Genomic DNA, 22,698 nt, shown 5'->3' on the forward strand with positions numbered 1-22,698 from the left:
CTCCCTGGTGTCCTCTGGTGGCAGAAGGAACAATCTCAGAGCTACAAGTTTCCAACTGGAAGCTAATGAGGTTCTTCCTACCAGGAAGAACAGTCGCCAAAATGAGAGACAGAGATGGCGTTCATGATAAGAATAAGGAGGAAAAAAGTGGATAATCCACTTCAGGGAGTCAGCTCCCCAGAAGTCAGGGAAAGACTCCATGCTTTGTTTCAAAATAGCTGTTATCTTATGACAGTTTTCTGGGTAGACCCACCACCCTGCCGGCTGGCTCTACTAATGGGCTGAAATGATGATAAAGGTAGCTGAAGCAAGAACTGTAAGTGAACAGAAGTTAAATGGAGCCCACATTCAGAGGAGATGAAGGAAATATGTAAACGTATCTGGGTGGAATTGGTAAGATTTTGTATGACATGGACGTAAGAGGCAGAGAAGAAATCGTAGGGCATTTAGGGTGGAAGCATTGGTAGCATAAATGAACACACTGTGGTCAGGGAACTGGACAGGGTGGCAGGTCAGAGCAGAGATGGAGGCAAGATGATGATGAATTGAAAGACAAGAGTGCCTACAGGGGTGGGTGGGCTTTCAAGCCTAGGCTGTGGTGTTATTGCTCATCTTCTTGCATATATATGTTTATTTTCATATGTATTTTCTTCATAAAACATTCAACATCAACCTTGTACAGCAAATAGTGGAAGATGAACCCACTTGGTCATGATGCAGCCTAAGAGCAGAGATGATATTTCCTCCACCTGGGATAGCTTTAGTCCTGTGAAATTAGAAGGATGTGAACTCTCCTTTGTTCCCTAGATTCCATAAAGAACAAGAGCACAGGACTAAATGTTGAAGAATTATTCTAGCGCCACTGAATTTTATCTACTTGGCTTCCATGGCTCCAAAGAACTACACGATATTCTTTTTGCCACTTTCTTCTTTCTCTACTCAGTGACAGTCATGGGGAACATGGTCATCATTGTGATTGTCTGTGTTGATAAACGTCTGCAGTCCCCCATGTATTTCTTCCTTGGCCACCTCTCAGTCCTAGAGATCCTGATCACATCGGTTGCTGTCCCCTTAATGCTCTGGGGGCTGCTGCTTCCAGGGATGCAGGCAATGTCTTTGACAGCCTGTAGTGCACAATTATATTTGTACCTTTCTTTGGGTACGTCGGAGTTAGTATTAATTGGAGCAATGGCTGTGGACCGTTACGTGGCTGTCTGTAACCCTTTGAGGTACAACATCATTATGGACAGCCACACCTGCATCTGGGTGGTCATTGTGTCATGGGTGTTTGGGTTCCTATTTCAAATCTGGCCAGTCTATGCCACATTTCAGCTTACCTTCTGCAAATCAAATGTGATAGACCATTTTTTATGTGACCGAGGGCAACTGCTCAAACTATCCTGTGATGATAGCCTTTTCACAGAGTTTATCCTTTTTTTAATGGCTATATTCATTATTGTTGGTTCTTTGATCCCTACAATCATCTCCTACACCTACATCATCTCTACCATCCTCAAGATCCCCTCAGCCTCGGGCCGGAGGAAAGCTTTCTCTACTTGTGCCTCTCACTTCACCTTTGTTGTGATTGGCTATGGTACCTGCTTGTTCCTCTATGTGAAACCCAAGCAAACGCAGGCAGCTGAGTACAACAGGGTAGCGTCACTGATGGTTTTAGTGGTGACCCCTTTCCTGAACCCATTCATCTTCACCCTCCGGAATGACAAATTCATAGAGGCCTTTCGAGATGTCATGAAACGCTGCTATCAAATCCTCAAGGATTAGCTGTGTCCTAAGGACAATAATGAACTCATCATCATGGACCTGAGTAATCTCAAAACACTAATTCAACCTGAAATGATAATTTTCATCATCAAATAGTTTGTGATGCACAAAGGAATTCTAAAAATTTTTCATAGGAATTTTAAAACATGGCTGGTTCTCCAATTTATAATTAGATGATTCCTACATGGGAGATCACATTATTATTTTTTAACTGGATATATATGTTTATACACTCTTCTATACTTATGATACACCTTACAATATAAATTTAACAGGTGTAAATGTACAAAATATGGGGTTTTTTTAGAACTCTCAACTCTGACTGGGAAAAGCAAGGAAAAGCATAATTCACTCCATGGTCGCTGAGCTATGTGTTTGATGCTAGGTACTAGGGTCATTTTCCCATATTTTGTCCTGTGATTTGATGATATTTTCACTGCCTAAAGACCTTCTGTTTCTTCTGTAAGTGACCCCAAGTCCAGCCTCATGTACAACCTTTTCCTGAGGTTCCTGCTCCAAGGTTCAACGGGGACAGTACCTCCCTGTAGTTCTCAACTGACAGTTGTGAGAGTGAACTCACTCCATAGTCCTGACACCTCCCAACCTCAGGGCTAAATGTGTGTTAATTCATGCACATCTACAATTGGTAGACTTTCTCAGAGTGAAGAGGGAGGGTTTTGGAAAGAAGTATTTTCTCATCTGTCATTGACTCTCATTGTAACACCAGCCCCAAATGTGGGAGGGGAACTGGCTAGTTTTGGGAATTGAAGTGACAAGGGTGAGCTGATCTTGCTGTGTCCCGGGCTGAAGCAGGTGTGCATGGAGGGCAGAAAAATGGCAGCTCCTGGTCACTTCTCCCCATAGTCCTCACATTGGTCAATCCTGAGACAGGGCATTCCATCTCCCTTCTCTCTCAGCTACATTTCTAGGTTCCCTTCCTCCTCCCCCCCTCACAAGGACCAACTTTGCCAAGCTGTCTTCCAACTCTACAGTGAGTTTCCTCGTCCACATCTCAATTCCTTTATTGTCCCATCCTGGACTCTCTCCTTTCACACCACCATTGTCAATATTTCTGCCATTCTTATGTGGCTAAGCAGGGGTCAAAAGACTGTGCACATGAAACTTCCTTCCCAACATTATACATGTATGTTGTAAACTCACTGAAGGGACTGGGAAAAAAGGATGTGACATACATAATTGAAAAATAGTGTTTTGACTGGAATCTGTAAGACTAAGAGTGGAACTGAGCATGATCATAATAGTATTGTTAATAAAGTTGTTTCCCACTGAGAGTATGAGTTAACAATTCTGCAATTGCTATACCTGTATACTACAGGTGAAGAAATAAAGATAACAACTGGTGGGAGCCAGGTCTGTCACTGTGGATGGGTATGTTACAGAGAAGCAAGAGGAGAAGGCTAGAATTAGCCATGTGGCACTGGATTCAAATTGGTGCATTAGTGTGCACGCATATTAGAAGATTATATGTATGTAGGTGGGTTGATTAATATATGATATAAATAAATGGTATGAAAAATGACTCTTCTTTTTCATAACTATTTTGGCTATTCTCTTGTCATTCTCTTTCCATATAAATTTTGGAGTCAGTTTGTAGATATCTACAAAATGCTTGCTGGGCTATTGATTGCGACTGTGTTCAATCTATAGTTAGATTATTAAAACCCTGAGATCTAGGACTCCTTGCATTTGTATATGATTGTAAGTTTTCTGCCTGACCATGGGGTTGAGTAGGGGTTCTTTGATGGTAAGAGGTCAATCCCTGTTCTTTCCTCCCTCTCACGTACTTGTTCTCTATGGCTCTTTTCAAATGTAGGCAAATATTTGTCTTTCTTCTGTGACATTAGGCTTGCTCCTGAATCTTTCACTGGCACACACCAATGGCTTGACCTTTACATTTTATACCTTTATATTGTGTCGGTACCATTGTGCAGAAGTGTCTCGTAGGCTTTACAACTCCTCAGAGGCCATTTACGTGTATCAGGCCACCCTAGTCTATTAGAGTCCTCCTCCATTTTTCCTGCAACCTCCATCCTTCCAGTCCAACGAGCCAGTATTGTTTTTGAGCACTGTGCCTGATGTCATCTATCCCTCTCAGGGGCACCACCAGTAGTCAGAAACTGTGTTCCTTATTTAGACTCTGAATCAGGGCCGCTGCCCCAACCCTGGAGATTTTCCTGTTCACATGCTGTATGTGAACACTTGCTTTTATACTGAAACATCCATATAACTTGGTATTAAGAATTCTTAAGACTCCAAAGCAAGAGGAAACAGAAGCTTTATTCACAATCATAGCAGCATTCCTTACAATTGTCAAACAGTGGAAGTGACCCAAAAGCCTCTCCACAGATGAGGAAACAGATGAATGTGTAAACAAAAGGTGGTATATGCGTACAATGGAATTTTATTCAGACTTAAAAAACAAGGAAATTCTGATCCATGCTGTCGTATAGATGACCCTTGAAAATATTGCTAAATGAAAGAAGGTGAATATAAAAGGGAAAATGTTGTATGATTCCGTCTATGTGAGGTACCTAGAAGAGTCCAGTTCCTAGAGACAGAAAGTAGAATAGTGAGCAGCAGGGGTTGGGGAAGGAGGAAATGGGAGTTACTAATTAATGGAGGCCAAGTGTCAGCTTAGGATGGTGAAGTGTTCTGGAGATGGAGGGTGGTGACGTTCGCACAACAATGTGAGTGGACTTAATGCTACTGAATTGTACACTTAAGATGGTTAAAAATGGCAAAATTGTGTTATATATTTTTTACCACAATAGAAAAGAAAAAAATATTAAATAATTCTAAATGATTTTTTATGATGAATCATCAGAGCTTTGCTCCCCTCTTTGTTTTTTTTCAATTTTTTATTTTTTATTTTTTTATTTTTATTTTTTTCAATATATGAAGTTTATTGTCAAATTGGTTTCCATACAACACCCAGTGCTCATCCCAAAAGGTGCCCTCCTCAATACCCATCACCCACCCTACCCTCCCTCCCAGCCCCATCAACCCTCAGTTTGTTCTCAGTTTTTAAGAGTCTCTTATGCTTTGGCTCTCTTCCACTCTAACCTCTTTTTTTTTTTCCTTCCCCTCCCCCATGGGTTTCTGTTAAGTTTCTCAGGATCCACACAAGAGTGAAACCATATGGTATCTGTCTTTCTCTGTATGGCTTATTTCACTTAGCATCACACTCTCCAGTTCCATCCACGTTGCTACAAAGGGCCATATTTAGTTCTTTCTCATTGCAACGTAGTATTCCATTGTGTATATAAACCACAATTTCTTTATCCATTCATCAGTTGATGGACATTTAGGCTCTTTCCACAATTTGGCTATTGTTGACAGTGATGCTATAAACATTGGGGTACAAGTGCCCCTATGCATGGTACTCCTGTATCCCTTGGGTAAATTCCTAGCAGTGCTATTGCTGGGTCATAGGGTATGTCTATTTTTAATTTTTTGAGGAACCTCCACACTGTTTTCCAGAGTGGCTGCACCAATTTGCATTCCCACCAACAGTGCAAGAGGGTTCCTGTTTCTCCACATCCTCTCCAGCATCTATAGTCTCCTGATTTCTTCATTTTGGCCACTCTGACTGGCGTGAGGTGATGTCTGAGTATGGTTTTGATTTGTATTTCCCTGATGAGGAGCGACGTTGAGCATCTTTTCATGTGCCTGTTGGCCATCTGGATGTCTTCTTTAGAGAAGTGTCTATTCATGTCTTCTGCCCATTTCTTCACTGGATTATTTGTTTTTCGGGTGTGGAGTTTGGTGAGCTCTTTATAGATTTTGGATACTAGCCCTTTGTCCGATATGTCATTTGCAAATATCTTTTCCCATTCTGTTGGTTGCCTTTTAGTTTTGTTGGTTGTTTCCTTTGCTGTGCAGAAGCTTTTTATCTTCATAAGGTCCCAGTAGTTCATTTTTGCTTTTAATTCCCTTGCCTTTGGGGATGTGTCGAGTAAGAGATTGCTACGGCTGAGGTCAGAGAGGTCTTTTCCTGCTTTCTCCTCTAGGGTTTTGATGGTTTCCTGTCTCACATTCAGGTCCTTTATCCATTTTGAGTTTATTTTTGTGAATGGTGTGAGAAAGTGGTCTAGTTTCAATCTTGTGCATGTTGCTGTCCGGTTTTCCCAGCACCATTTGTTAAAGAGACTGTCTTTTTTCCATTGGATGTTCTTTCCTGCTTTGTCAAAGATGAGTTGGCCATACGTTTGTGGGTCTAGTTCTGGGATTTCTATACTATTCCATTGGTCTATGTGTCTGTTTTTGTGCCAATACCCTTTGATCCCCTCTTTGATTCTCTTCACACTCTTCAGAGGTGACTGTGTCCAACTGTTTCTACTGGGATATATAAATAATATACCGACATTTTGTGATTTATCAAGTTGTTTTTTCTTTAGTTAATCACCTTATTTTTAAATTTTGATCAAATATTCATCCTGTGTTTTCTTCTTGTTTACCCCTACAGATACCATAAACCTAACAATAAATTATTCCTTGTGCTTTGTGCTCCATAGGTCTTCTTACTTGGTGTGCTTCTAAGTTTTGATGGGGCAGATTTTCCAGCATCCCTCTAACAGAGAACTCATAAAAGGTAAGCTATTTTGGATGTTTTTATTCCAGCTTCATACTTCATTGTCACTTTGGTCAGATGAAAACACCCACACACCAGCCACTGGGGTGCCTTGGCTGCAGATCCCCCAGCATCTAATGTACCTCAGCCTGGTGCCCAGACCCAAAGGCAGCTTGGATGAGCTTTGGGCACAGGCTATGGAACATGCCCAGAAACTCACCCGGAATCTGTAGGCCAAAGAGAGACCACAAATGTGAGCATTAGCTCTTTCCTTTGGGAAAGCTAAAGGGAGGTTTTCAGCACCTGGCCTGGTGCATTACATGATCTAGAAGACAAACAAGCTTAAGAATTCACCAAGAGAGGGCTCAAGAAACAAGTGTATCCATACAAGTCCTGAGAAAGCCTCTGAATCACTAGAATCACTCAGAATCAGTAGCCTAGCCTGGCTGATAGTAGGTCTTTTTCTCCTGAAGCCAGTCACTAATTTAATCTGATCCATTAATGAGAAATGAAATATTATTCAACCATAAAAAAGAAGAAAATCCTGTCATTTGCTAACAACATGAATAGCAAAATAGTAACATGGATAAATCTTGAGGGCATTATGCCAAGGGAAATAGATCAGACAGAGGAAGACAAATATTGTATATTTTTCCTTATATGTGGAATCTAAAAAAGCCAAACTCCTAGGAATAGAGAGTAGACTGGTGGTTACTAGGGGCTGGGGAATGAGGGAAATTTGGAGATGTTGCTTGTAACTCTTATAAGTTATAACTCCCAGTTGTAAGATAGGTAAGTTTGTGGATCTAATGTACAGCGTGGTGACTACATAACTATGCTACATTGTCTACTTGAAAGTTACTAATAGAATAGATATTAAATGTTCTCACCATGAAATAAAAAGTAATTTTGTGAGGGGACAGATGTGCTAACTAAATTTATTATGGTAATCAGTTCACAGCATATATGTATATCAAATTATTCATATTTGCATAATTACATGAGGAAACGTCTGGAAGTCAAGGTAGGTAACTGATTACCAACTGGGCTATTAGGAGTAGGAGTGAAAGAAGTATTTCTTATTGAATAACCTTTTATATTGTTTTGGTGTGTGTTTCATGAGAATGTATTACCAATGAAATTCTATATTATCAATTTAAAAATAAAAGATGTAAAATTATCCTGTGTTTTTCCAATGGCTTTGAGTCATACTAATTAAACTCTAGCTTTCAATTGCCAGGAAGGTTTGATTGTTTATGAGGATATCTCATTATTTTTAGCAAATGAGTATTTACTTAAGTCCAGATACTCTGTAAAGTTTCTGTTTAGCTGAAGGTAGAAAATGGGAGAACAGTAGGGGAGGAGGGATGGAGTTTCACATTTTTCTACTTGGGCCTTTGGTTACTTTGTCATGACATTCAGGGGTTCTTCAGATATTGAGCACATGTATCCGATATTATCTTACATGCACATTGGAAATAACCTTTTATCAGTCTAGTTTTTCTATTCGTTAAAAAAAATTCAATTCCAGCATGGCTAACGTGCAGCGTTATGTTTCAGGTGTACAATATAGCGATTCAACAGTTCTATACATTACTCAGTGCTCATGAAGGTTAAGTGTGTTCTCAATCCCCATCCCCTATTTCACCCATCCCCCTACCCACTTCCCCTTAGGTAGCCATGTTTGTTCCCTATAGTTAATAGTGTATTTGTTGGTTTGTCTAATTTTTTCTTCGTTTGTTTGTTTTATTTCTTACATTCCATATATGAGTGAAATCATACGGTAATTGTCTTTCTCTAATTTATTTCACTTAGTATAATACATTTTAGACTTTAGATCCATCCATACTGTTGCAAATGACAACATTTCATTCTTCTTATGGCTGAGTAATATTTCATTATATATATTGAATATATATATACACACATTATATACACACACATATACATACACGTGCATATATATATATATATATGTATATATATATATACCACTTTTCTTTATCCATTTGCTTATCGATGGACATTTGGGTTGTTTATGTAGTTTGGCAATTTCAGTAATGCTATAATAAACATAGGGGTGCATATATCTTTTTGAATTAGTGTTTTTGTATTCTTTGGGTAAATACCTAGTAGTGGAATTACTGGGTTATATGGCAATTCTATCTTTAATTTTTTGAGGAACCTCCGTACTGTTTCCCCAGTGGCTGCACCAGTTTGCATTCTCACCAACAGTGTGAGAGGGTTCCTTTTTCTCCACATCCTTATCAACTCCTTACCAACAATTCAGTAGGTTGTCTTTGTTTTCTTGTGTTTCTGATTTTAGCCATTCTGACAGGTGTGAGGTGATAGCTCATTGTAGTTTTGATTTGAATTTCCGTGATGATGAGTGATGTTGAGCATCTTTTCATATGTCTGTTGACCATCCATATGTTTTCTTTGGAGAAATGTCTGTTAATGTCTTCTGCCCATTTTTAATTTTGTTTTTTGGGTGTTGAGTTGTATCAGTTCTGTATACATTTTGGAAAGTAACCCTTTATTGGGTATGTCATTGCAAATATCTTCTCCCATCAGTAGGTTGTCTTTTTGCTTTGTTGAGTGTTTTCTTTGCTATGCAGAAGCTTTTCATTTCAGTATAGTCCCAATTCTTTATTTTTGCTTTTGTTTTCCTTGCTTCCGGAGACACATCTGGAAAAACGTTTCCACTGATGTCAGAGAAATGACTGCCTGTGCTCTCTCCTAGGATGTTTATGGTTTCAGGTTTCACATTTTGGTGTTTCACCCATTCTGAGTTTATTTTTGTTTATGGTGTAAGAAAGTGGTCCAGTTTCATTCATTCTTTTTGCGTGTTGCTGCCCAGTTTTCCCAACGCCATTTGTTGAAGAGACCGTCTTTCCCATTCATGTTCTTGCCTCCTGTGTCAAAGATTAATTGACCTGTAAGTGTTGGTTTATTTCTTGTCTCTCTATTGTGTTTCCTTGATTATGAGCCTGTTTTTGTGCCAGTATTGTACTGCTTTGATCACTACAGCTTTGTAGTATATCTTGAAATCTGAGATTGTGTTAATACCTCCAGTTTTCTTCTTTTTTTCAACATTACTTGGGCTATTGAGGGTCTTTTGTGGTTCCATATGATTTTTAAGATTATTTGTTCTAGTTCCATGAAACATGCTGTTGGTATTTTGGTAGGGATTGCAGTAAAGCTGTAGATGGCTTTGGGTTGTATGGACATTTTAATAATATTTATTCTCCCAATCCATGAGCATGGATATCATTGCACTTGTTTGTATCCTATACAATTTCTTTCATCAATGTTTTATAGTTTTCAGAGTACAGGTCTTTTACCTCCTCAGTTAAGTTTATTCCTAGGTTTCTTATTATTTTTGGTGCAATTATAAACGGGATTGGTTCCTTGATTTCTCTTTATGTTGCTTCATTAATGGTGTATAGAAAAGCAACAGATTTTTGAATGTTGATCTTGTATTCTGTGACTTGACTAAATTTGTGTATCTGTTCTAGCAACTTTTTGGTGGAGTTTATTGGGTTTTGAATTTAGAGTATCATGTTACCTGCAAATAGTGAAAGTCTGATTTCTACCCTGTTGATTTGGATGCCTTTTATTTATTTTGTTGTCTGACTGCTGAGGCTAGGTATTCCAGTACTATGTGAAATAACAGTGGTGAGAGTGGACATCCTTGTCTTGTTCCTGACCATAGGGGAAAGCTCTCACTTTTTCCCCATTGAGGATGTTGTTAGCTGTGGGTTTTCCATATATGGACTTTATTTTGTTGAGGTATGTCCCTCTAAACCTACTTTGTTGAGGGTTTTTATCATGTATTTTACTTTGTCACATGCTTTTTCTGCATCTATTGAAATGATCATATAGTTTTTATCCTTTCTCTTATTGAAGTGATGTATCATGTTGATTGATTTGTGAAGATTGAACCACCTTGCATCGTAGGAATTTATCCCACTTGATCGTGGTGAATGACTTTTTAAATTATTTAAATCATTGGCTTCTGTTTGTTAATATTTTTGTGGGGATTATCACATCTATGTTCATCAGCAATATGGGTCTGTAGTTCCCTGTTTTTTGTAGTATCTTTTAAAAAGTTTATTTATTTTTGAGAGAGGGGGAGGGCAGAAAGAGAGGAGACAGAGAATTATAAGCGTGGAGCCTGATGCGGGGCTCAAACTCATGAACCATAAGATCATGACAAGCTGAAATCAGGAGTTAGGCCCTTAACTGCCTGAGCCACCCAGGAGCCCCTTTTGTAGTGCCTTTATCTGGGTATTTATTATTATTGGGTAATGCTAGCCTCATAGAATGAATTTGGAACCTTTCCTTTCTCTGCTATTATTTAAAATAGTTTGAGAAGATTAACTTTTCTTTAAAGTTATTTTTTTTAAGTTTATTCATTTATTTTGAGAGAGAGACAGAGTGAGTAGGGGAGGGACAGAGAGAGAGAGGGAGGGAGAGATTCGCAAGCGGCCTCCATGCTGCTAGCACAGAGCCCAACACAGGGCTCGAACTCATTTAACTGAGATCATGACCTGAGCCAAAACCAAGAGTCAGATGCTTAACCAGCTGAGCTGCCCAGGTGTCCCATGTCTTCTTTACATTTTTTGTTGAATTCGCTTGTGAAGTCATCTGGTCCTGGACTTTTGTTTGTTGGGATTTTTTTATTTTATTACTGATTCAATTTTGTAGTTGGTAATCAATGTGTTCAAATTTTCTATTTCTTCTGGATTCAGTTTGGGAAGGTTATGTTTCTAGGAATATATCCATTTTTTCTAGGTTGTCCAAGTTCTTGACATATAATTTTTTAATAACATTCTCTTATAATCCTTTGTATTTCTGATTCAGTTATTTCTCTCTTTAATTTCTGATTGTCAACCAAATCCCAGTAAGTTATTTTGTAGATAATGACAAGGTGATACTAATGTTTATATGGAAAGGGAAAAGGCTCAGAATAGCCAACATAATAGAAGAACAGAGTTGAAGGTATTGTCTCTGCTCAACTTCAAGACTTATTATAGAGCTGTAGTTTTCAAGACAGAGTGTTATTGGTGAAATAATAGAGAAATATATCAGTGGAAAATAACAGAAAGCCCAGAAATAGACACACACAGATATCATCAACTGACCTGTAACAAAAAACAAAGGCAGTTCCATGAAGAAGTTCCATGAAGTTCCACGTTAGTCTTTTCAACAAAAGGTGCCGGAACAACTGGACATCTTCATGAAAAATAATTCTGGACGCAGACTTTACACCTTTCACAAAAGCAAACTCAACTTGGAGCAGAGACCTAAATGTCAAATGCAAAGCTACAAAACATCGTAACGTAACAGTGGAGAAAACTAGGTGACCTGGTGTTTGATGACTATTTTTTAGATACAACACCAAAAGCATGATTTAGGAAACAAAAAATTGAAAACACGAACTTCTGCTCTGGGAAAGACTGTTAAGAGAATGAAATGGCAAACCACAGTTTGGGAGAAGATACTTATAAAGCACATATGAAATATTGCACATGTATCCAAAATATACAAAGAACTCTTCAGACTCAACAATAAGAACAGATAACTAGACGGACATTGAGGAGGGCACCTGTTGGGATGAGCACTGGGTGTTGTATAGAAACTAATTTGACAATAAATTTCATATTAAAAAAATAAGAACACATAACTCAATTAAAAAATGGACAAAAGATCTGAACAGACCCTTCACTAAAGAACATATGCAGGTGATAAATAAGCATATAAAAAATGGTCAATATCCTATGTCATCAGGAAATTGCAAATTAAACAACAATGAATGTTAATGAATGTTAACACCTAAGAGAATGGCTAAAATCTAAAGCACCAAATTCTGGTGACAATGTGGAACAAGTGGAATTCTCATTATTGCTGTTGGGAATGAAAAATGGTACAGTCACTTTGAAAGACAATTTGGCAATTTCTTGCAAAGCTAAATATACTCTTACCATTCAACCCAGCAATTATCTTCCTTAGTATACACACAAATGAGTTGAAAACTTATGTCCACACATAATCTTGCACAGAATGTTTACTGTAAGTATATTCATATTTTCCCCCATTTGGAAGCAGCCACGACCTCTGTTGTGGGTTGAATTATGTCTGTCAACATTCATATGTTGAAGTTCTAACCTCCCAGTACATCAGCATGTGAACTTGGTTGGAAATGGGGTGGTTGCAGATGTAATCAGTGAAAATGAGGCCATAGTGGATCCCTATCCTAATGATTGGCACCCTTATAAATAGAATACCGTATGAAGAGACACACATAGGGATAATGCCTTGAGAACATGAAACGTAAACCAGATAGCAATAGAGAAGACTCAATAAAGCCAAATGTAATGTCTTGGAAAAGAATAATACAATTGGTCAATCCCTAACAAGAATGACCGAGGAAAAAATAGAAACACAAATTACCAATGTCACAAATGGAAACAAGGGATATCACAATGGTACCATAATTCTTAAATCTATAAAAATGGGTATCATGAACAACTTTGTCAATAAACTTGACAGATGAATTAAGCAATTCACCTTGCAAACACAATCTGAAGTAGAAGTTTTGAATAGTCCTTTAGCTACTAAAGATGTTTCACCTGTAAATACTTTCTCATAGAGAAAACTCTTGGGCTAGAGGTCCTCACTAGACATGGAGTTTCCCCAACAACTTAGAAGGAGATAATACAAACTTTTCCCGCATAAAATAGGAAAGGAGGGCATATTTTCCAATTCATTTTATGATAACCAAAATTACCTTCATGCCAAAACCTGACAAGGACCTTACATAAAATAAAATTAAGGCTAATGCCTTTCATTAACATAGAGGCCAAAATCCTGAATAAAAGGCTAATCTGTATAATCCAATAAGTTAAAAATGATAGCGAACATACCTCCATACAATATGCATTTTTGGTGTCTGACCTTTTCATTCATTGTAATGTACTTGAATTCAACCATTTTGTGTCTATGAACAGTTTGTTACTTTTTGTTGCTGAGTAGTATTTCTTCATATGAATATATCCATCTCTGTTGATACATATTTATTTTGTTATTTTAGTTACAATGAATACAGGCACTATGAACGTTATAACAGAAGTATGTTTTCATTCATTTTAGGAAACTGTCTACAGGTAGAATTGCTGAATCATATATATTTAAGTTTTTAAGAAATGAAACTTTTTCTGAAGGAGTTTTAATACTTTATGTTCCTTCTTCCTTCTCCATTTCTACTCTTCCAGTGTAGAGTGGAAAATACTGTAAAGATATCTAGAAAACTGAACCATGCCTTGAATTAAGAAAATTGATTCTGGGGGATCCTGGGTGGCTCAGTTGGTTGGGTGTTCAGCTCTTGATTTCAGCTTAGGTCTTGATTTCACCTTTTGTGAGTTTGAGCCCCGCATCGGACTTGTACTGGCAACCCAGGGCCTGCTTGGGATTCTCTCTCTCTTTCTCTCTCTCTCTCTCTCTCTCTCTCTCTCTGCCCCTCCCCCACACGTGCTCTGTCTGTCTGTCTCTCTCTCTCACTCTCTCTCTCTCTCAAAAAAAAAAAACCATTAAAAAAATTAAAAAAAAAGAAAAGAAATACCTGACAAGAGACTCTTTGGATGGGCCCAATACAATCTCATTTAAAAAACAAAACAGATGAACAGAGGAGAAAAATGATAGAGAAGTAAACCAAGAAAGGCTCTTAACTATAGAAAACAAACTGATGATTACCAGAGGGGAGGTGGGGGTGGGTGGGTGAAGTGAGTGATGGGGATTAAGGAGGGCACTTGTTATGATGATCACCAGGTGATGTATGGAAGTGTTGAATCATTGTATTGTACACCTGAAACTACTATTCCACTGCATGTTAACTAACAGGAATTTAAACAAAAACTTAAAAAAAAAGATTATAAATTATTGTAACTTTGGAGAATGAATGGTAACAGCTAATAATTTAATACAATTAAAAAGTTGTACAAATTATCATACAAGAGTATTTATTGCATCAATAATATACACATGAAAAATTGGAGAAAATGTTTGTTAATCAGCATATTCATTAATTAATGATCAGTATTTTCATAAGCAAATATTTGTTAAGCAATTACATAAAATGTGATTAACATATTTTTAATATGGAAAAGTTTAATAGACACACAAGCATGTGTACATACACACATATATATATGAAGAAGAAGGTAGCAGGAAAGTATATTAATTAAAACATATTTTACTTAAAAAGAATATATACAGATATTCTTGTAAACACACAGAAAATTCTGTATGAATAGACTAGAAATTTTTAATAATAATTTATAATAATATTTAGCTCTAGGAGATGGATCAGGAGAATCAAGCAGATGGGGAGAGAGATATTTATGCTTTACCTTATATCCTTCCATTTGATTTTTAAATAATACCTGTGCTAATTTCATGAAAGATGGCAGTTGTTTTTCAACATTAAAAGTAAATGTTTTAAGTGTGATTTTGCTTTTAAACTCAGCATCCCAGCCATTCTCTCTTTTATGCAGTATTTTGTTGTTGTTGTTGTTGTTGTTGTTGTTGTTAATTCTGAATAGTGTTTCTTCAAGTTTGACCCCTCAGTTCAAGCAGCACAGGGAGGTGACCTGAGAGCATTTGAAGATCTAGAAGGGAAATGTATGGCTGAACACCCAGAGTTGGGTGCATGTTGGAGGGACTGGAATGGGCTGTGGCATTATCAGAAGGTGACATTGGAGTAGGTGGCAGGTCCTCTCTATTTGTCTTGCCAGGTTCCCATAACTGTGGACAGAGGGTATGTGGTTTAGAGTGTGCAGAGATCATCGGGAAAGCTGTGCTTCCTGAAACCTTGGAGATGAAGAAGAAGAAGATTTAGTGGCCCCTAAGTTTCTGAGTCTGTCCTGGAGTCATCAGCTTGGGGGCAGCGCAGGCTCTGTAGGGCTAAATGGAGTCAGGGAGAAGCAGAGAGCAGATGAGGGGGCTGAGTGTTCACAGCTTGGTAGTGGTGATAACTAAGGGTCTGGGAGGATGGCAGCCTGAAAGTTGAGAAATTCCTGAGTAGGAGTGTTTAAGTTTTCCCAATGCAGAGAACTTTACCGGGGTCTAAAACTTGATTATCCTCAGGAGGGAAGAGTGAAAGTTTCTTCAGCTTTTCCTTGACTACATCCCTAGCGTGTCTCTGAACCTGTGCAAATTATTCCTCAGTGTATAACTATCCATCCCTAAGGATGGATAGTTAGAAGGCAGAGAGAATGAGGGGGAGGGAGACAGCTAGATTCCTCTCAGCACCACTTCTGCACTTTTTCCGGAGCTCCTGTGTGTCGATAGTATTTTTCACCATGAGTGGAGACAGCAGGAACTACTCATTGTCTCCCAAGCATGGCTCTTTACTAACCATGGGTAGCCTGGATTGATGCTTGAAGAGCCAAAGAACGTTCCAACCCTTTTCTGGAGGTGAGTGTCTTCCAGGTATGCCCCTCGGTGAAGGAGAGAGTTCAAGGGCATTATCATGGGAGGGTCTAGGCTTGGCTGCCAGGTGGAATAAGGACACCTAGAGCCTGAAGAGTAGGACTAAGGCAGCTGCAGATTAGATGACCTTCCATCAAATCATCCCTCCATAGCAAAGAGCAGCTTCATGGTGCCCACTGCTGGCGACGAGCACACGCTCTGCCATCACCTAAGCTCCTGTTCTCTCATATCTCTTCATCTCTTCCATATACCTCCTTGCCATCTTGTGGGGGGTCTCTGGGAGGAAAGATTGCAGGTTGACTGGGCGATGCTTTGGAGAAAAGTGAATGGAAGGAAGGATACTCTTTGTTTATTCATTGATTTGTTCTTTAACCTGTTAATTGTTAAAGCCATTTAAAAATATTTATAGAACACGTACTTTGTCAGACTCTGTTCTTGTCACAAGTAGTAATACCAGAAAGATAAAAAACTTGCCTCAAGGTACTTAATTCTAATGTGGGATTTTGATGGTGATAAATTAATAAACAAATGTATTATATTATTTGAGCTATTTCTGAGAGCCAATAACAAAATACAATCCAAAGAGGTTAGAAGTGAAATTATGCATGGTGCATGAATTATTTGAAGGGGATGTGTGGGAAAGTGCTGTGGAGAGGAGATATTTGAGCAAAGACCTGCATGTGCTGAGGCAAGGAGCTCACACCTCCTGAGGAACTCAGTATGATTTATATCTGTGTCTTCTAACTATTTTCTTACCCTATGGTCTGGGGAAAATAGAAGGTCATAGAAAAGCATATGTGCTCTTTGGAATTTTCTAAATTGTTCTACAAGACTGGGATCCTGGCAGTTCAGTTAGAGGGATAGGTTGCCCATTTGGAAGTCTTGTCTCTCATCTGGAACTAGACATTTGTGACCTGGGGGAATATGGAGGATTTTGTCTCTATATCACAGCTGTTTTCTTGCCTTCTGACCCCAGGGTGGAGACTGCAGTACAGACAGGACTTCCTTCTGCAGACATCCTTTCTGTTGTCATTTATTGACCAGGAGAATCATAATCTCAGTGTTAGTGGTCACTATAGGGGAAATTAGAGTGTCTTTGCTCTTGGAGGATAAACATTCACTGAAATGAGAAAAGGAGGATGACTCATTATGAGAACAAGAAGGAGGAGGTGAATAATCCATCCAGGGAGGCAGCTTTTTAGAAGTCAGGGAAAGACTCACTATTTTGTCTCAAAATAGCAGTTCTCTTATGACAATGTGCTAGAAATGTCTCACTTGGTAGCCACACCATGAAGTTGATAATATAATCGAGGCAGAAATTTAATATGAATACAATGCAAATGGAGTCTGTGTTTAGAGGACACAAAGAAAGGAGGAACCATGTCTGGGTGTGCTTGGGTATCATGGGGATTGGTTATTCTCAGAACTCTTTAAATGTAGCAAGATTATGCAGAGGATGCATATGAGAGGCAGAGAAGACATTTTTGGGCCCTGGAGATGGAAGAGTGGATGGTATAAATGAGAACAATGTGGTCAGGGACGGGATGGCAGGTCAGGGCAGGGCTGGAGGCAGGATGGCTGGTGAACTGGGAGATGGGTACATACTGGGTGGGTGGGTTTTCATGCCTCAGGTGTGGTGTTGGTGGCTACTGCTCATCTTTTTGGGCATTTACGTTTACCTTCATAAGTTACACAACACCAACCTTGTATAAAATAGTAGCATTATCTTGTGAAGTCGAAGAGTAGGATATATTTCCTCAAACTGGAATTGCCTTGAATCTTCCTGTGATCAGAAACTTGTTTTCTCTCTTTGGTCTTTAGATTCCACAAGGAACAAGAGCTCAGAACTAAATGTTGGGGAATCACTCTAGTGCCACTGAATTTTATCTCCTTGGCTTCCCTGGCTCCCGAGAACTACATCATATTCTCTTTGCTATCTTCTTCTTCTTCTACTCAGTGACATTAATGGGAAACATGGTCATCATTGTGATTGTCTGTGTGGACAGACGTCTGCAGTCCCCCATGTATTTCTTCCTTGGTCATCTCTCTGCCTTGGAGATCTTGGTTACCACTAATATCGTGCCCATGATGCTTTGGGGGCTGCTGCTCCCTGGGATGCAGACAATATCTCTGGCTGCATGTGTCACCCAGCTCTTCCTGTACCTTTCTTTGGGGACCACAGAGTTTACATTACTGGGAGCGATGGCTGTGGACCGTTACGTGGCTGTCTGTAACCCTCTGAGGTACGACATCATTATGAACAGCCGCACCTGCATCTGGGTGGTCATTATGTCATGGGTGTTTGGGTTCCTTTCTGAAATCTGGCCAATTTATGCCACATTTCAGCTTACCTTCTGCAAATCAAATGTGGTGAACAATTTCTTCTGTGACCGAGGGCAATTGCTCAATCTATCCTGCAATAATACCCTTTTCATAGAGTTTATCCTATTCTTAATGGCCGTTTTTATTCTTTTTGGTTCTCTGATCCCTACAATCATCTCCTACACCTACATCATCTCCACCATCATCAAGATCCCCTCTGTCTCTGGCCGGAGGAAAGCCTTCTCTACTTGTGCCTCCCACTTCACTTGTGTTGTGATCGGCTATGGCACCTGCTTGTTCCTCTATGTGAAACCCAAGCAAACGCAGGCAGCTGAGTACAACAGGGTAGCGTCACTGATGGTTTTAGTGGTGACCCCTTTTCTAAACCCATTTATCTTCACCCTCCGGAATGAAAAATTCATAGAGGTCTTTCGAGATGTCATGAAACGCTGCTCTCAACTCCTCAAGGGTTAGCTGGTTCCTAAGTACAAACATGAACTCATCATCATGGACCTGAGCAGTCTCATAGCACTAATTCAAATCTGAAATGATCATTTTCATCATCAAATAGTTTGTCATCTGCAAGGGAATTCTACAAAATTCTTCAAGGGAATTTTAAGACACTGATAGTCCACCAACTTATATTCGGTTTTTTCCTTATTGGAGATCACATTATTATTGTCTAATTGAATATAGACATTTGTATATTCTTCTGTAGTTATAGTACATCTTACAATATACATTTTCGAAGTGTAAATGTATAAAATATATGTAATATTTTTAAGGACACTCAGCTCTGGGAGCCCCTGGGTCATTCAGTCGGTAAGCGACTAACTTCATCTCAGGTCATGATCTTGCGGTTCATGAATTGAGCACGATCATAATGGTATTGTTAATAAAGTTGTTTCCCACTGGGGGTATGAGTTAGCAATTCTGCAATTGCGGTACACATATACTACAGGTGAACGAATGAAGATTATAACTGGTGGGAGCCAGTTTCTTATGTGGATAGGTATGTTCCAGAGAAGCAAGAGGAGAAGGCTAGAATCAGCCATGTGGCACTGGATTCAAATTGGTGCATTAGTGTGCACGCATATTAGAAGATTATATGTATGTAGGTGGGTTGATTAATATATGATATAAATAAATGATGTGGAAAATGACTCTTCTTTTTCATAACTATTTTGGCTATTCTCTTGTCATTCTCTTTCCATATAAATTTTGAAGTCGGTTTGTAGATATCTACAAAATGCTTGCTGGGCTATTGATTGGGACTGTGTTCAATCTACAGTTAGATTATTAAAACGCTGAGATCTAGGACTCCTTGCATTGTATATGATTGTAAATTTTCTGCCTGACCATGGGGGTGAGTAGGGGTTCTTTGACGGTAAGAGGTCAATCCCTGTTCTTTCCTCCCTCTCGCGTACTTGTTCTCTATGTCTCTTTTCTTTTTTTTTTAATATGAAATATTGTCAAATTGGTTTCCATACAACACCCCGTGCTCATCCCAAAAGGTGCCCTCCTCAATACCCATGACCCATCCTCCCCTCCCTCCCACCCCCCATCAACCCTCAGTTTGTTCTCAGTTTCTAAGAGTCTCTTATGCTTTGGCTCTCTCCCTCTCTAATCTATTTTTTTTTCTTCCCTTGCCCCATAGACTTCTGTTAAGCTTCTCAGGATCCACATAAGAGTGAAAACATATGGTATCTATCTTTCTCTGTATGACTTATTTCACTTAGCATAACACTCTCCAGTTCCATCCACATTGCTACAAAGGGCCATATTTCATTCTTTCTCATTGCCACGTAGTATTCCATTGTGTATATAAACCACAATTTCTTTATCCATTCGTCAGTTGATGGACATTTAGGCTCTTTCCAGATCCCATCGAAGCAGCACCACAAGTCTATGGCTCTTTTCAAATGTAGGCAAATATTTGTCTTTCTTCTGTGACATTAGGCTTGCTCCTGAATCTTTCACTGGCACACACCAATGGCTTGACCTTTACATTTTATACCTTTATATTGTGTCGGTACCATTGTACAGAAGTGTCTCGTAGGCTTTACAACTCCTCAGAGGCCATTTACGTGTATCAGGCCACCCTAGTCTATTAGAGTCCTCCTCCATTTTTCCTGCAACCTCCATCCTTCCAGTCCAACGAGCCAGTATTGTTTTTGAGCACTGTGCCTGATGTCATCTATCCCTCTCAGGGGCACCACCAGTAGTCAGAAACTGTGTTCCTTATTTAGACTCTGAATCAGGGCCGCTGCCCCAACCCTGGAGATTTTCCTGTTCACATGCTGTATGTGAACACTTGCTTTTATACTGAAACATCCATATAACTTGGTATTAAGAATTCTTAAGACTCCAAAGCAAGAGGAAACAGAAGCTTTATTCACAATCATAGCAGCATTCCTTACAATTGTCAAACAGTGGAAGTGACCCAAAAGCCTCTCCACAGATGAGGAAACAGATGAATGTGTAAACAAAAGGTGGTATATGCGTACAATGGAATTTTATTCAGACTTAAAAAACAATGAAATTCTGATCCATGCTGTCGTATAGATGACCCTTGAAAATATTGCTAAATGAAAGAAGGTGAATATAAAAGGGAAAATGTTGTATGATTCCGTCTATGTGAGGTACCTAGAAGAGTCCAGTTCCTAGAGACAGAAAGTAGAATAGTGAGCAGCAGGGGTTGGGGAAGGAGGAAATGGGAGTTACTAATTAATGGGGGCCAAGTGTCAGCTTAGGATGGTGAAGTGTTCTGGAGATGGAGGGTGGTGACGTTCGCACAACAATGTGAGTGGACTTAATGCTACTGAATTGTACACTTAAGATGGTTAAAAATGGTACACTTGTGTTATATATTTTTTACCACAATAAAAAAGAAAAAATATCCAATAATTCTAAATGATGTTCATAGTGAATCATCAGACTATTGCCATTTCACTTCTGGTCCATGTTTCTCTTCACACTCTTCAGAGGTGACTGTCTTCAAGTGTTTCTACTGGGGTATATTTACAAACAATATAAAGGTATTTCTTGACTTGTCAGGTTGTTCTTCCTTATGTTAATAATTGCCTTGTCTAAAAATTCTACTGAGTACGTACACTAATTTTTTTTCTGCTTGTACACTCTTACCGATATCATGAGCCTCACAATAAACTATTCCTTGTGCTTTGTGCTCTGTAGGCCTTCTTACTTGGTGTGCTCCCACGTTTTGATGGGGCAGCCTTTCTACCATCCTTGTAAGAGAACTCGTACGTGGTAGGCTTTTTTTGATGTTTTTATTCCAGCATCATACTTCATTGTCACTTTGGTCATATAAAAAAACCTGCATGTCAGCCACTGGGGTACCTTGCCTGCAGTTCCCCGCAACTGATCTATGGGCAGTGCAGCCTCACCCAGGCCCCTTGACTCAATGGCAGTGAAGAAATAAAAGAACTAAAAGTGAAGAAACAAAGGCTTTCTCGGACAGAATTTGAAGGACTTTGTCATGAGTACACCTGCTTTGCAAGCAATGTTAAAACAGTTGTTGAAGGAGAAGGAAAATAATATAGTTGGTAAATTTATCCTATAGAAAGAAAGGAGGAACCTTAGAGAAGGAATAAAATAAAAACTTTAATTTTTCTTGTACTTACCCGATCTCAGAGACAACAGTTGTCAGAATGACACAGCAGCGTGTTGGATGATTATAGCTTATGAGTAAGTGAAGTGTATAACAGCAATGTTTAGGAATATGTATGAGGAACTGAGTATATTGTGTTATAAGATACGTGCACTATCGGTGAAGTGGTATAGATGGTGTTATTTAAAGATGATTATAGCAAGGTCACAGGATATAAGTTTGGTATGCAAAGTAAATAGCTTTCCTGTGTACTTGTGAACTCATATACTAGCAATGAAAAACTAGATTTTGAAATTAAAAACACAATGCTTTTGAAATTAGCACCAAAAAAAAAGGTACAAAACTAACAAAATTCATGGAAGATCTACATGAGGAAAACTACGGAATCTATAAAACTCTGATGAAAGGAATAAAAGGATCTATATAAGCGCAGAAATACCCCATATGCATGCACAGGAGAGAAGTGTTATGAAGATATCAATCTTTGTCAACTTGATCTAGAGATTCAATTAAATCTCAGCTAAATCCCAGTAGGTATTATGTAGATAATGACAAAGTGATACTAATGTTTATATGGAAAGGGGAAAGGCCCAGAATAGCCAACACAATCCTGAAGAACAGAGTTGAAGCTATTGTCTCTACTCAACTTCAAGACTTATTATAAAGCTGTAATGATCAAGACAGTATGTTATTGGTGAAATAATAGAGAAATGTATCAGTGGAAGAGAACAGAAAGCGCAGAAATAGACACACACAGATATCATCAACTGATGTGTAACAAAAAACAAAGGCAGTTCCATAAAGAAGGGATAGTCTTTTCAACAAAAGGTGCCGGAACAACTGGACATCTTCATGAAAAATAATTCTGGACACAGACCTT

The 22,698-nt window shown here is 38.8% G+C and overlaps 2 protein-coding genes across 4 annotated transcripts in view; both read left to right on the forward strand.

The window, feature by feature from the left end:
• The window catches only part of LOC102968696 (olfactory receptor 9A4-like), an 82,330-nt gene that overhangs the window by 44,276 nt on the left and 15,356 nt on the right, over positions 1–22,698 (forward strand). Inside the window, exons 5-6 of one of the 3 annotated variants that reach the window (XM_042973932.1) lie at positions 6,318–6,394; positions 17,687–17,704. In XM_042973932.1, the coding sequence (XP_042829866.1) occupies positions 6,318–6,377 (60 nt within the window). In that variant the 3' untranslated portion in view covers positions 6,378–6,394; positions 17,687–17,704. Of the gene's footprint in view, positions 1–6,317; positions 6,395–17,686; positions 18,662–22,698 lie in introns of those variants that run through there. The other 2 variants (XM_042973914.1, XR_006213366.1) reach the window with 2 other exon arrangements.
• Positions 838–1,782, forward strand: LOC102968405 (putative olfactory receptor 9A1). The gene has a single exon (XM_007090826.1). The coding sequence runs from the start codon at positions 838–840 to the stop codon at positions 1,780–1,782; it is 945 nt and encodes a 314-aa protein (XP_007090888.1).

Source organism: Panthera tigris, chromosome A2 (genome assembly GCF_018350195.1).
Source record: "Panthera tigris isolate Pti1 chromosome A2, P.tigris_Pti1_mat1.1, whole genome shotgun sequence".
NCBI classification, from domain to species: Eukaryota; Metazoa; Chordata; class Mammalia; order Carnivora; family Felidae; genus Panthera; species Panthera tigris.